This window comes from Caretta caretta, chromosome 22 (genome assembly GCF_965140235.1).
Source record: "Caretta caretta isolate rCarCar2 chromosome 22, rCarCar1.hap1, whole genome shotgun sequence".
NCBI classification, from domain to species: Eukaryota; Metazoa; Chordata; order Testudines; family Cheloniidae; genus Caretta; species Caretta caretta.
The window spans coordinates 23037178-23052680 of NC_134227.1; the positions used below are offsets into that span (position 1 = coordinate 23037178).

At 48.4% G+C, this 15503-nt stretch overlaps 1 protein-coding gene across 2 annotated transcripts in view; it reads right to left on the minus strand.

Moving 5' to 3' along the window:
- Window positions 1–15293, minus strand: part of TMPRSS13 (transmembrane serine protease 13) — a 28430-nt gene extending 13137 nt beyond the window's left edge. Inside the window, exons 1-4 of one of the 2 annotated variants that reach the window (XM_048827629.2) lie at window positions 15068–15293; window positions 14032–14115; window positions 3103–3280; window positions 1863–1973 (exon numbers count right to left, since the gene is read on the minus strand). In XM_048827629.2, coding sequence (XP_048683586.1) covers window positions 1863–1973; window positions 3103–3163 — 172 coding nt within the window. In that variant the 5' untranslated portion in view covers window positions 3164–3280; window positions 14032–14115; window positions 15068–15293. The remainder of the gene's footprint in view (window positions 1–1862; window positions 1974–3102; window positions 3281–14031; window positions 14116–15067) is intronic. The other variant, XM_048827630.2, reaches the window with a different exon arrangement.
- Between the last annotated feature and the right edge of the window lie 210 nt (window positions 15294–15503).

A 15503-nucleotide genomic window follows, 5' to 3' on the forward strand; every position in this document is an offset into this window, starting at 1 on the left:
TTTCCATTTGGTGAGCTCTTACTAATTCCCCGCTGGCTGTGTGCCTGGCACAGAGACTAACTCAGAGTAGGAGGGACTAGCATATGTGCTGATAGCTGTGGCCACACCTGAAAATATTTACAGGAAATGGAAAGTGTTGGCCTTATCTAAACATCTAACCATCTGCCTCTGATTACTTGGGTGCATGTCACATCTAAAACACTAGGCAGAAAGATGTTGTTTTAATTTCCTTGTGAAATTCTTTGCTCCCAGGTGTCCAGCAGATGTCAGGAAAACTCAAGAAATAGAAGGATGGAGGCATCTCACCACCTGGGCCATCTTTCCAGGAATCACATCCTTAGCACTGCAGCTGCATTGCCTCCTTCTGACAGCCAGGCAGTGCCATTATGTGCTAGCCTGTAGTTCCCAGGCTGTGGCTGGAGTTGACAGGAACAATTATCAAACCCACCCAGGGGGATATGAAGAGCTAGAAGGAGTGGGGACCAGCTGAGCTCCTAATTAACCCCCTTCTAGTCTGTTATCAGTCTCAAATCAATGGTGTTAAACCAAGAGGTTGTATATGATGCAGAAAATACAGACCATAAATCTCTAGTCCATGTCTGTTAAGCTGAGCCCAGAGTGGAACATCAGATCTGAACCGTCTTCAGTCTCGGGGGAACTTTGGACCCAAATCAGAAAATCCCAGCTCATGTCCCTCTATAACGGGCCAATCTGAGCAGCCTTGAATTTTAGGGGAGCATGGGTGCTGACACAAGCTTTACAACAACTCAGACCTATGTCTCATTGCACGATGGGACAGGCCAGAGGTAGCATATGCTGGGCAGGTTAAAGAATGTGAGAATGGGGAAATGGCTTTCATTTCTGGCTCTCCAAAGCCCACTGGAATCAGTGAGAGTCTTTGTATTTATTTGAAGGAGCTCTGAATCAGGTCCTTAAGTACTTGTCTTCTTTTCAGGGTTAGCTCCTTACTCATAGTGGGGAGGGGCGTTTGCCAAGTAACTCGGGTGGAAAGGCTAAGACAACTGTTCTGGGTGAAACCCAGATTTCTCAGTACATGAACTGTGTATAGAAGAAGATAGTGTACTCTCACAGGAGTTTAATGAGGTGTCATTTTAAAAAGTGCAGATTAGCACTAGAATCTGTTAAAAATAGAAAGCAAATGCATATCCCAACAGCAGGGCACTAGACACTGAAATTCAACACAGAAATAATCTTTCCACGTAAAAATGCACCACAGCTCACTACAGTGACATCGCCAGTGTGCAGTAATGCTGACACCAACAATAATTTACAACGCAGCGTTTGGGCTGCGCACAGATGCAGTTCTGGGATGGGGAGAAGTGGGGATTTGAGGGAGAAACTTTGGCCAATCCCCTATGCTTAGGCAAAGGGCCCCAGGGCATGTGATGCCTCTGCTGAGTGTACAGGCCCTGTGAGTTGAGAACTACACATTCAGGTGCATGGAACCCCGTTGGTTCCTCACCCATGGCTAGCAGGGCCAGCCCAGCTCAGCCCCAGTGAGCGTTCCAGCGTTAGCAAACGTGAAGGTTAGGCCAGTGAGCCATCCCCTCCTGCGACCGCAATCCGAGCAGCACTGGAGAGAGCTCGAGGAGTTGGTCAGATGATTATTTCTGCAGGGATTTTCTCCATTTCCTTTTACAGGCTGTCGGGTTCCCTCCTGTTAGCGTTTCTAGTCCCAGAACCCTGCTGGCAGGCCAGTGGCTGTGCTTGGCCTGCCCAAACCCAAAGCTGGGTGACATATTTCCCGCAGCGGGCCAAGCCCCTAGATGGGCGCAGGGACTTGGCCTGCACCCCAGGATATGCCAGTTTTGCTGGTGGCTAACGAAGGGGAAAGGACTCACAGAGCAGGATGAAGGCAATGAGCAGGACTATCAGAAAGGAGAGGCAAAGGATCAGCACCAGCTTCTTCTGGCCCACGCACGACGAGGCCTTGCACCTTGCCGCTGGGGACACTGGAGATTGGGATGACAGAAACACAGTTACTAGCACACATGGTTGCCGAGACATTCCCACCCAAGCTCCTCCCCAACGGAGAGGAGGGATGCTCAGCCCTTTGGACACGGCAGTGGTGTTACCTAGGCCTGCGGAGGGATGTCTGGGGATGTGCGATTGCTCCTTCGCCAGCAGGCACATGCCATTTCTGAAAGGCAGGGGAGCAGGTGTCCCTAACACACACCGTTCCTTCTACAGCCCAGGGATCCCAGGCTAGCTGCTTCCCACTGTGACTAGACCTCCGGAGAGCAGCCTGGGCAGAGGCAGTGCAAGGATCCCAAGGCTTCTCCTGCCAATACGCCCGGGCTCCTGCTAGGGCTGAGAGAGGCTTCGTTCTCCTAGCACATTCATTCCTTGGTCCCTCTGCTGGGGCTGACAACCCAGCTGCTCACCCCAGTGTTTTCTGGGACCCAAAAACGCAGGTCACATGGGCCACCGCACAGGGGCGCTCCGTCACGGCAGACGTGGGCTGGATTTGAACTGGCAGCCTCCAGGTGAAAGGCTAGATTAGCCCATACCATCATTGTCCCCATTACGGGTAATTTTAGTGTAAACCCTGGTTCTCACAGGCAGGATGTACAGGCCATCCACGTCACCTCCCCATTCCTCAAAGCAGGGCGCATCCCACCCTTGGGCCAGGTGCAGAGGTGATGCACAAGGTGCTGTGAGTACAGCTCCTGACACTAGCCAGGTAGAGCCAGGCCACAGGCATCTAAGTGAGTGCAAAGGAGTGTAACGTACACCCCTTACACATCGCTCTGCAGGAGGGCAATGCCCCTGGGCATTCCCTCCCCTCCTTCCACTGCTGCCACCGCATCCCACGGGCCGCAGGGAGCCTGCCAGCTCCCTGCTGAGGGTGTTCCTTTTAGCCAGCCGAGGGTGATGGGACACAGTCACTGGAGCTCTGCGTATGAGACTGACTATCCAGTCCTATCTCCCAGTCAGCTCTCCCAGCGTGGCAGGGGCTAATGCATGGACGACTGGGGCTCACAATTCCAAGGCTGGCTGGAAGCACACGCCCAACCTCTCCAGGAAGCAAGGACTTCCCAATAGCTGTAGCTGCCAAGAGACCTGCCCCACCCATCTTACTTGTGTTGTCACAAACCACATATCGTGGTGGAGCCAGTCCAGACTCTGGAGCACACGGCATGAAGTTGCTCCCACAGACCCTCTCTCGTGGATGTGCAGACGGGGTGGCGATGGGGCAACTGACTCACAAGGCATAGGGGTTGGGAGCGAGGCTGCTGTTTGGCAGAGCCAGACTGATCTGTAGGTAAAGAAAACACCATCACTCACACACACTACTGGAGATTCCCTGATGATAGCTCCCTGTAGCCAAAGGCCAGCCTGGGTGCCCAGGGAAAGCTAGAAGACTTGCCTTCACGAAGCAAGAGCTCATTTATGCAGCCAGGAAATCCAAGTAGCAGAGCTTCCCGAAGGAGCTGGCTGGCTTTGGCAGCCGAACATCCCAGCAGAAGTACCTCCAGAGTACAACGGGCCAGCTTATGGAGGCAAAGAAAGCCCAAGAGGTGCCTCTTCCCAGAGCTCTTGTTGAGCTGGAAAATGCTGAGCGTCTCTGCAAAGAATCACGCTGCATCATTCTGGTTTTTCTCCTTTTGGAGGCTGACAACCAGATTTTCCAAGCTGATCACCTAGCTCAGGGCATCTGATTACATGTTTGGTACTCAGCTCAGTCACTGGTGGCTCGTTTCCCTGTCCAGTGTCTCAGTGCCCATGTGAGAACCCAGGTGAGGAATTAGGTGCCCCAATTTATGTACCCAGGTTTGGAAACTGAGTATCTATCATTATATAAGTCCTCTGAGTCACTCATTCAGAAAATGCCAATGTAACTTCCAGTTGTTATTTAGTAACATTTCATAATTGGTGTTCCAAGCCCGAAACTTCCTGAGCCCTGGAATGCTGCTCTGCAATTATGTCACAACTGATCAGTGTGAATATGGGACTAAATATTTATCTCCTCTACCCAAATTCATCTCTCCTGAGTGCTTTATTAATTTAATCCACATACGTGTGTCATGTTCCCCCATTTCTCCTTGGAGAGAGCCTGAGCTTTGAATTTAGAACAAACATTGGTTTTGCTGCTAATGTGGGTTCTGTTTTAAATCCCTGGCTAATTTTAGCAGTAAAAAAGTCACATGCAACAGAGAACTTGCAAAAAAGAAAATTTCACTTGTGCAGGGAGGGAGCCCAGGAATGGTGCAGCAACCACCAGAATTTGCTATGAGTCAGCCTTTTGATATAGTTCGTGCAAAGGGGAAACAAGTCAGATGTTTATGGTTCATAAACATTGAGTTCATAGTTCCTTCTCCATGTGAAAAATGCAAGGGCTATATCCTTTGGGGTCTTTCTCCTGGGGGGGTTCCACTCATTTTCAGTGCTTACTTATGATTTGTCCCACAGAAACTCTCTCAAAACCTTAATTCGTGACATAAGCAACAGACCTGGAAAGATCTGGCTTGACCCAAAGCAGCTGCTTCCCCAGCGAGGTGTTGAGTGAGGGAGAATACTCACCCAATGAAAGAAGGCAGAACCATTCCATCATCAGGACAGACATCCATTGTTTAATCTGAGATCCTGGGCACTAACCTTTTCAAGGGCATTGGACACATCACTGTGATGGAAGTGAGCCTGAGCTGTTAGGTTTGAGCCTGAACCGTTGGCCTTTGGGATTTTTCTGATGCCCATCTCTACACAACATACAGTATCGCAAAGGAAGGGTGTATGCCATAAGCAAGGGACATGCCATCGGACAAGCCAGCGCTTAATACCGTTCTGCCAACCCCAAACATTCAAAAATCGTGAGTCAGGCTCCAAAAAGTCATGAGATCAGCTTAAATTCATATCTTTGGAGTTCCTTCCATTTGCCCTCTGGCTTAAGAGCCTGTAGGGGTCACTTTTTCAAGCTTCAGAGGAACAGCCGTGTTAGTCTGTATTCGCAAAAAGAAAAGGAGTACTTGTGGCACCTTAGAGACTAACCAATTTATTTGAGCATGAGCTTTCGTGAGCTACAGCTCACTTCATCAGATGTATACCGTGGAAACTGCAGCAGACTTTATATACACACAGAGAATATGAAACAATACCTCCTCCCACCCCACTGTCCTGCTGGTAATAGCTTATCTAAAGTGATCAACAGGTGGGCCATTTCCAGCACAAATCCAGGTTTTCTCACCCTCCACCCCCCCACACAAATTCACTCTCCTGCTGGTGCTAGCCCATCCAAAGTGACAACTCTTTATATAATCAAGTCGGGCTATTTCCTGCATAGATCCAGGTTTTCTCACATCCCCCCCACCCCCATACACACACAAACTCACTCTCCTGCTGGTAATAGCTCATCTAAACTGACCACTCTCCAAGTTTAAATCCAAGTTAAACCAGAACATCTGGGCGGGGGGGGGGGTAGGAAAAAACAAGAGGAAACAGGCTACCTTGCATAATGACTTAGCCACTCCCAGTCTCTATTTAAGCCTAAATTAATAGTATCCAATTTGCAAATGAATTCCAATTCAGCAGTTTCTCGCTGGAGTCTGGATTTGAAGTTTGTTTGTTTTAAGATAGCGACCTTCATGTCTGTGATTGCGTGACCAGAGAGATTGAAGTGTTCTCCGACTGGTTTATGAATGTTATAATTCTTGACATCTGATTTGTGTCCATTTATTCTTTTACGTAGAGACTGTCCAGTTTGACCAATGTACATGGCAGAGGGGCATTGCTGGCACATGATGGCATATATCACATTGGTGGATGTGCAGGTGAACGAGCCTCTGATAGTGTGGCTGATGTTATTAGGCCCTGTGATGGTGTCCCCTGAATAGATATGTGGGCACAATTGGCAACGGGCTTTGTTGCAAGGATAAGTTCCTGGGTTAGTGGTTCTGTTGTGTGGTATGTGGTTGTTGGTGAGTATTTGCTTCAGGTTGCGGGGCTGTCTGTAGGCAAGGACTGGCCTGTCTCCCAAGACTTGTGAGAGTGTTGGGTCATCCTTTAGGATAGGTTGTAGATCCTTAATAATGCGTTGGAGGGGTTTTAGTTGGGGGCTGAAGGTGACCGCTAGTGGCGTTCTGTTATTTTCTTTGTTAGGCCTGTCCTGTAGTAGGTAACTTCTGGGAACTCTTCTGGCTCTATCAATCTGTTTCTTTACTTCTGCAGGTGGGTATTGTAGTTGTAAGAAAGCTTGACAGAGATCTTGTAGGTGTTTGTCTCTGTCTGAGGGGTTGGAGCAAATGCGGTTGTATCGCAGAGCTTGGCTGTAGACGATGGATCGTGTGGTGTGGTCAGGGTGAAAGCTGGAGGCATGCAGGTAGGAATAGCGGTCAGTAGGTTTCCGGTATAGGGTGGTGTTTATGTGGCCATTGTTTATTAGCACTGTAGTGTCCAGGAAGTGGATCTCTTGTGTGGACTGGACCAGGCTGAGGTTGGTGGTGGGATGGAAATTGTTGAAATCGTGGTGGAATTCCTCAAGGGCTTCTTTTCCATGGGTCCAGATGATGAAGATGTCATCAATATAGCGCAAGTAGAGTAGGGGCTTTAGGGGACGAGAGCTGAGGAAGCGTTGTTCTAAATCAGCCATAAAAATGTTGGCATACTGTGGGGCATACCTGCATGCCTCCAGCTTTCACCCTGACCACACCACACGATCCATCGTCTACAGCCAAGCTCTGCGATACAACCGCATTTGCTCCAACCCCTCAGACAGAGACAAACACCTACAAGATCTCTGTCAAGCTTTCTTACAACTACAATACCCACCTGCAGAAGTAAAGAAACAGATTGATAGAGCCAGAAGAGTTCCCAGAAGTTACCTACTACAGGACAGGCCTAACAAAGAAAATAACAGAACGCCACTAGCGGTCACCTTCAGCCCCCAACTAAAACCCCTCCAACGCATTATTAAGGATCTACAACCTATCCTAAAGGATGACCCAACACTCTCACAAGTCTTGGGAGACAGGCCAGTCCTTGCCTACAGACAGCCCCGCAACCTGAAGCAAATACTCACCAACAACCACATACCACACAACAGAACCACTAACCCAGGAACTTATCCTTGCAACAAAGCCCGTTGCCAATTGTGCCCACATATCTATTCAGGGGACACCATCACAGGGCCTAATAACATCAGCCACACTATCAGAGGCTCGTTCACCTGCACATCCACCAATGTGATATATGCCATCATGTGCCAGCAATGCCCCTCTGCCATGTACATTGGTCAAACTGGACAGTCTCTACGTAAAAGAATAAATGGACACAAATCAGATGTCAAGAATTATAACATTCATAAACCAGTCGGAGAACACTTCAATCTCTCTGGTCACGCAATCACAGACATGAAGGTCGCTATCTTAAAACAAAAAAACTTCAAATCCAGACTCCAGCGAGAAACTGCTGAATTGGAATTCATTTGCAAATTGGATACTATTAATTTAGGCTTAAATAGAGACTGGGAGTGGCTAAGTCATTATGCAAGGTAGCCTGTTTCTTCTTGTTTTTTCCTACCCCCCCCCCCCAGATGTTCTGGTTTAACTTGGATTTAAACTTGGAGAGTGGTCAGTTTAGATGAGCTATTACCAGCAGGAGAGTGAGTTTGTGTGTGTATGGGGGTGGGGGGGATGTGAGAAAACCTTGATCTATGCAGGAAATAGCCCGACTTGATTATGTAAAGAGTTGTCACTTTGGATGGGCTAGCACCAGCAGGAGAGTGAATTTGTGTGGGGGGTGGAGGGTGAGAAAACCTGGATTTGTGCTGGAAATGGCCCACCTGTTGATCACTTTAGATAAGCTATTACCAGCAGGACAGTGGGGTGGGAGGAGGTATTGTTTCATATTCTCTGTGTGTATATAAAGTCTGCTGCAGTTTCCACGGTAAACATCTGATGAAGTGAGCTGTAGCTCACGAAAGCTCATGCTCAAATAAATTGGTTAGTCTCTAAGGTGCCACAAGTACTCCTTTTCTTTTTGCGAACATTCATAAACCAGTCGGAGAACACTTCAATCTCTCTGGTCACGCAATCACAGACATGAAGGTCGCTATCTTAAAACAAAAAAACTTCAAATCCAGACTCCAGCGAGAAACTGCTGAATTGGAATTCATTTGCAAATTGGATACTATTAATTTAGGCTTAAATAGAGACTGGGAGTGGCTAAGTCATTATGCAAGGTAGCCTGTTTCCTCTTGTTTTTCCTACCCCCCCCCCCCCCAGATGTTCTGGTTTAACTTGGATTTAAACTTGGAGAGTGGTCAGTTTAGATGAGCTATTACCAGCAGGAGAGTGAGTTTGTGTGTGTATGGGGGTGGGGGGGATGTGAGAAAACCTGGATCTATGCAGGAAATAGCCCGACTTGATTATGTAAAGAGTTGTCACTTTGGATGGGCTAGCACCAGCAGGAGAGTGAATTTGTGTGGGGGGGTGGAGGGTGAGAAAACCTGGATTTGTGCTGGAAATGGCCCACCTGTTGGTCACTTTAGATAAGCTATTACCAGCAGGACAGTGGGGTGGGAGGAGGTATTGTTTCATGGTCTCTGTGTGTATATAATGTCTTCTGCAGTTTCCACGGTATGCGTCTAATGAAGTGAGCTGTAGCTCACGAAAGCTCATGCTCAAATAAATTGGTTAGTCTCTAAGGTGCCACAAGTACTCCTTTTCTTTTTTCAAGCTTGTCTCCACAACCAGGAACTTCCTTTTTTAAACAATGTAAACTGAGATGCTGGTGTATTCACATGACTGCAGGAGCTTGGGCTTGAAGAAAACCACCGAACAGCCTGAGACTCATGATGAAATCACAAGAGCTTATAATGCAGTTAATATATTACCCTGATTCCAGCTGAATTTTCTTATTTAGGGTTTTATTTAGCCTAGTTTTGCCCAATTTGCTATGGGAATAGCAGATTCTTTCATGAGTGCATTGAAAGGCTGTCACATTTCACTGTAGACTCAGTAAATACCTTCAAGCCCTTTGTTAAAATGTAATATTTAGCTTCCTTGGGTGAGTCACCACAGATATCCCTACCCCACCTACAATCAGACTATTTTCTCTTTTTTCTCATTGGTGGAGTACAACAACATCACAAAAAACTGCTGGGACAGGGCTCTCGGCTTGCCTACACTTATCACTTCCAGAAGGTGAATGACTGATTTGTCAGTTCTCTGGCAATTCAGAAAAATTGTAAAAAATGTTTTGGGTCAACTTGAAAATGAAATTTTTGGCAAATCATAATGCTGAAAAAAAATCTTGTTTTGGGTCAACCGAAGTGTCTCGTTTGGATTTTTAGCTTTTCTTAACATTTTGACATTTTTTAGATACAACTGAAGGAAACTTCTGAACCAGAAATCCTTTCAGATCAAAACATCAAAATATTTTGACTTTTTTGGAATTTGTTTTGTTTGTTTCTTTTAAGCAATTCAGTGAAAAATGACACAAATTCAGAAAACGTTTTGGCCAAAAAATTTTGCTCCACTCTACTTACACCACTCTTGCAACACTCTTAAAATGAAGGGGTGCCTCCTTCTTGAGCCCTGCCCTGTACCTGAGAGCTGTTCTGTTCAGGCCTCTTAATCTAAATGGGAGCCTTTCCCCTTTAGCCTTGACTTCAATGGGCTTTGGATCAGGCCCCACAATCCCAACCTTTTGGAGGTCTCTTCCAATGTTACATGGCTGAGCCAGGCCATTGACTGAAGTCCCCTTAAATCTGGTTGTACCGTGTGGTGTTTGTGGGTCTTGCTGTCCCTTTAAAAACTCGTCAAGGGGATTTAACTGAGCGACACAAAATGATGAAAGGTGGAGTGAAAGCTGCCCATCCCAGAACACGGGCAGTCTACGTACAACACACAGCAGTAATGCTGGTTCACCCAGTGTCTAGCCTGCCCATGGAATTCACTGCACAACAGGTCACTGACTGAAAGATTGTGGGTGGGTTTTTAAACCATGGCTCACGTTACGACAATTCTAATGACCAACCCCAGTGGCTCACAGCCAGTGCCTCACTGGGGAGGACAGTGAGGCACAGAGAAGTTAGTGTCAACATTTTCAAAAGCAGTGGCTAATTTTGGGGGCTCAGCGTGGTGCACCAAAGCCAGATTGCTAGGGATGCTGAGCACCCCACAGGCCCCATGGGCTCCAGCCGGAGTTGTGAGTGCTCAGCGCCTCCTTAAATCTGAGTGTCTCAGACTGAGCACCCAAACTTGCATGGTCACCCTTTAAAATGTTAGCCAGAGGGACTTGCCCTGCAGATCTGGGAGCAGAGCTCTCTGGGATTCTTGGCTTTCAGTCCCATCAGACCACACTGCCTCCTTCAGTAACACGTACAGGCATCTGAGGCCCCGATCCAATGCCCATTGAAATCAATAGAAAGACTCCTGCTGACTTCAGTAAGCAATGGTCAGGTCTTAAGCTAACAGCAATAAGGCCAGTCAAGCCTCATGCTTCAGTGCATGAGCTAAGCATCTGCGTGAGGCCGGAGGGGGGTGGGGGGGCGCAAACCCTCGCCCAGACAGAGCCAGCAGCACACTGGGGGTTGTTCCCTCAATAGGGAAGAGAGGCCCCGTCCTTCTCTACAGAGACCTAAGAGTCTCTATGTGCGACTGCTACCGCGGTGACCTCAGCATCACTCCTGACCAGCTAATCCCTACACCATCAGCACAACCAGTGAGCAGCCAAGGATTAAGCAAGCTGTGAGTCAGGATCCCGAGTAGGGTGAGAAAGGTGGGCCGTGAGTGGCTCTCTGCCCTTCCCCCAAAAACACACAGAGGAGCAGAGAGGTCACTTCCTACCTGTGCCCCTCCTGAGGCTTTCACACTCCTGGAGTGGAGGAGAAGAAGGGCAAGTTTGCCTTACTGTCATTTCCCACAGGACTTGGTATGTCACGGAGTGGCCCAGGGGCTGAGCTATTTTTAATTCCACTGAAATAACCAGCCTCCCTTCTCAGATCCTCCCCCAGAATAGTGTGGCTAACCAGGAGCAACAGGGGCCTGAATTTCAAAAAGGTCCACGCTCAGCTAAACCCATTTTCTGCACAGCCGGAGCTCCTTGCAGTCCCATGAGCAAAGCTCGGGTGGGAGTTCCTGTATTGTCTCGTTGGGTTCATTGGAGGTGGGACTTGTGGCAGACCAGACATCCAGAGAGAGCAAAAAAAGGTCATCTCTGTGTACCAGGTGAAGGAAGGTTTAAGTGGGACTTAAGTAGCACAAGGGGCTTGTGCTGTCTTCTGTCACCCAGACAACATGGAGTGAGAGTTGCTGGCCACTGAAAAAGTGTGCTGGGTAATGCACAAAGGGCCGATCTCAAGTGTGAGTGTGGTTTGAGCCAAACCTGTTACTGAGGTCCTGCTGCAGGGCTGAATCTTCCATCCAAAGTACAAGCCAATTTCAGGAGGCCACTGCAAATTTAATAAATGGCTGTACCAAGTATTCATGTGCTGTGCACAAAACGTTGGGATAGAAACAAGGAGGAGAGAAACTAGAAAACTAACGGGCCAGATCCTCGCTGTTGTCAATCCGCCCAGCACCACTGACTCAGCAGAGGATCAGGCCCAAGAGGTTTGAAGTAGAGCTGGTAGAATAATTTTCTGCTGAATTTCCTGATATTTTGCAAACCGATTTCTTGACAGTTCTTGATTCTCATTGTGTGCCCTGTTCCTGGAGATGGGGGGCAGGGGGAGATACATACACGAGCAGCACTTTATTAACTGTTTGCCCCTCTCCAGTTTTACTCTTTGAATTAAAACTGGAGCACGTCAGCAATGTAGATTCATAGATGTTAAGGCCAGAAGGGACCATAATGGTAAAATCCAGGCTGCCCTGTTGCTTAGCACAAGCCAGAGAACCTCACCCAGTAATTCCTGCCTCAGTCCCAGAACTTTTGCTTGAGCAATAGTGTAGCTTTTCAAAAGAAATCTCATCTTGACTTAAAGACTGCAAGTGAGAAACAATCTGCCATGTCCCTAACATGAAGTTCACAAGGTAGGGAGACCCGCCACAGAGGGAGAGTATGGGCCGAAGCCCAGTGTTCAGAATCAAACAATGACAGGAAGGCAGATGCAAGAGACAGTTAGAAATTGTCTGCACCTTCAGAGTGGGTGTTTAATTCAAAATGAAAGGACACCACCAAAGGGCTTTAGAAACAGAAAGTCACAGGAATCATTTAAGTAGCAGTCGCATAAGAGGAATGAGATCGGTGGCAGATCAAACAACCCATGCGGTTTTGAATTAGTTGAAATGAGCTGCCTAACTATCTGCTCTTCTTCTTTCCTATTCCCCGGATCATCACACAATCTGCTGTGAGCCTCTGAACTCATTTGCCTTTCTCTGAGCTAGAGTGTAAACAGGGGCTTGCACAGTGCGGCTGGAGCCTGATAAATAGTGCATTAACATAATAATAGTGACACTACTGACTGCCTAGCAATTGGCAAAATTCCTCCCACTGCAGAGCCAGCACAAGGTTTATGCCTCACTTGCATCTGCAGGATGGGATTAAGTGGTCAGTAGGCCCCTGTGCTGGCCAGAGTTTTACCCATTGTGAATATAAACAAATGATCCCTTCTCATGCACTATCATAGGAGGAAGTTGAGGTCAGAACATAGACAGTTTATAATGAACCAAAACCTGTGGTGTGACGAAGCAAAACCAAGCATGCTTGATTCTGCAATGCTATCTTGGATTTTTCCTCTGATGCTGTCAAGTACCCTGGGACAGGCAGGGGTCTATTTAGCACCCAGGCTCTGGGATTCTGAGCAAGGAACATGGCCATCAGTCACAGTGACTTCTCCTCTTTGAAATCTGGTCGGACACTTAGAGACCAGATGCTTTAGAAGATGCCAGCACAAAGAAGGGAATAATGCTGACATATTAAGGGAAGTTCTGCAAGGCTAAAACGTTGGTTCTGTGTTGAGTCAGCTGGAGCAGGTCAGAAACGGATTCCTGCAAGTCAGTGAGACAAGCCCCTCATCCACAAATCTCAAAGCCCTCTGTAAAGGGAGTGAGCACCCTTCCACCCACTCTACAGATGGAGAAACTGACACAGGGAAGGGGCTTACCCAAGGTCCTGCAATGAGTCAGCAGCAGAGCTGAGATCAGCCCTCAGGATTCCTGACTCCCAGGTCCATGCTTTCTCAACTAGAGGGTAAGCCAAAATTGCCCAATGTGACTGCCTGAAGTTAGGTAATTTACTTGATATGTGGGTGTCCAAATGACTGGCCTGATTTTGCAAAGGTGCTGCTCTTCCCTCGCCTTCTAACGTCACTCAGACCTGGACTCAGCTTAGGCCAGACTGCGGGATTGATACTGGGCAGCGGGAAGCTACATTGGCCCAGGAGGAGCTCCAGAAGTGGCTGTCCCTCCCCAGCACATAGGAGGGGTGTACTTGCTGCACCAGCACGAAGGATGGTGAGTGCTGTCAGCACGCCCTGGGATCCTAGAGTCATCGATTATAGAGCCATAAGGGACCCCGGTGATCATCTACCTCCTGCCTAGCACAGGCCCTCGGCCTTGCCTGCAGTCACTCCTGTCGGAGCTAGAGCTGACTGTTTAGAAAACACCCCTTCTTGATTTAAAAATGGCCATGCTGGAAAACCTACCACCTCCAGGTGAGTTGCTCCAAGGGTTCATTACCCTCGCTGTTAAAACCTGCATTTTATTTCCCGTCTGATTTCGTCAATTCCCAGCCATTGGCTCGTGCTGGACCTTTCTCTGCTAGATCAAAGAACTCACTATTTCTTCAGGTCCATGTTGGCCCTAATGATCCAGTCACCCCATAACCTTCTCTTGGTTAAATGGAACAAGTCCCCTGAGCACAGGGGGTGTGTTCTATTGCAGCTCAGCACTGTCACAGGCAAAGTCCAGCCTGCCCTTTCCTCCTTGCTGCACTTTCTGCCACTGCCACGGGGCCTATGCATGCCCAGCAGCGGGGCTAAGGTCCGCCACCTGCAGAGTGGGGCCAACGCCCAGGGGCTGAGGCCGGGGCACAGACAGGGAGGTTTCACCACAACAAGGAACCTACTGTGCCTCAGTCGAAGTCGATGCAGCTGTTCACCCAAGAGGCTGGTTCTTTCCGCTTGGTACCGTGCACAGAGGACCGTGGTCACTGCTCGCCAGACAGAAAGGGAGAAGGCCAGAAAGAGGAGAGACGATTGTTGGATGTTTTCTGCTAAGAGCAGTGGTTCTCAAAGTTTTGTACTGGGGACCCCTTTCACACAGCAAGCCTCTGAGTGCGACTCTCCCCCCTCTTATAAATTAAAAACACTTTTATATATTTAACACCATTATAAATGCTGGATGCAAAGTGGGGTTTGGGTGGAGGCTGACAGCTCGCGACCCCCCATGTAATAACCTCGTGACCCCCTGAGGGGTCCCAACCCCCAGTTTGAGAACCCCTGGCTAAGAGGGTGAAAATCATAATTAGAAATGGGCAGCAGGAGTGGAGAGCTCAGGACTCAGGAGTTCCTGGCTCCCAGCCCCATGCTCAGATCACACTGCCTCTCTGTACCAAACACAGGACCACATACTCTGTGGGAGCACATTGGTGCTGCTCCATTGACTTCACCAGAGCAGGGTGAATTTACACTAGCCAAGCATTTGGCCTTTTCCCTGGTCCTTGCACTTCCATGAGGTCTTGGTCTATTTCACCATGAAATATCAATGCCACTGAGTTAAAAGTAAGATCCCCTTCGCTAGCACAATGCCACCATCTTCTTGGCAAACACTCGTTAAGCCTTAAAGCGCCTTCTGAGGGAGGTAACTATTATCCTGCCCCTTTTACCAATGGGGAAACTGAGGCATGGAGCAGTGATGGTCGGTGTCAGGGAATAGAACCCAGAAGTCATGATTCCCTCCCTACGCCATCAAATTCTCCCATCTCTTACAAAAATGCTGCCTGGAGAGGAACGTCCTACAGAATGGGCAGAAAAACAAACCCAGGTTCCCCCCCAGAAATTACCTGTCATGCAAACAAAGCAGCTCGTTAATTAAACACTGATCTCAGGGAGGCTACTTCCCTGCATTGCTAACTCTGCAAGGAGCTGGAGGAGCTAGCTTACCAGATAGCTGTCCCGTTCCATGGCCGCCACCAGGGCTGGAGTCCAGGGATCACAGTGCCGCCAACTCCATGGTTTTCTGGAGAGTGTCGGATCCAAAGAGAGCAGGCAGTTCTGCGGGAATGGAGCAGGAAGTCTGTCTGCGCTCGCACCTGTGTGGTAACTGCCAGGGTAATTGACAGAGGAAAACCGGCCTGACCTGTCATTCAGCTCTGCTGGCTGTTTGTTTCCAATTACCCAGTAGGTAGTGTAAAAATATCTGCCTTTTACAATCCGGCCCATCAGCCAGTCCTGCCTGCTCCTGACAGCTGGGCAGGGGTGTCTTTATACAGAGGCAACAGAAACTTGGTAGGAACCTGGCAGGGGTCCTAGTTCTCACCACAGGGTCGGACGTATCTTTCTGGAAGAACAATTCCCGGACACCCCTAGTGAGTAGCCA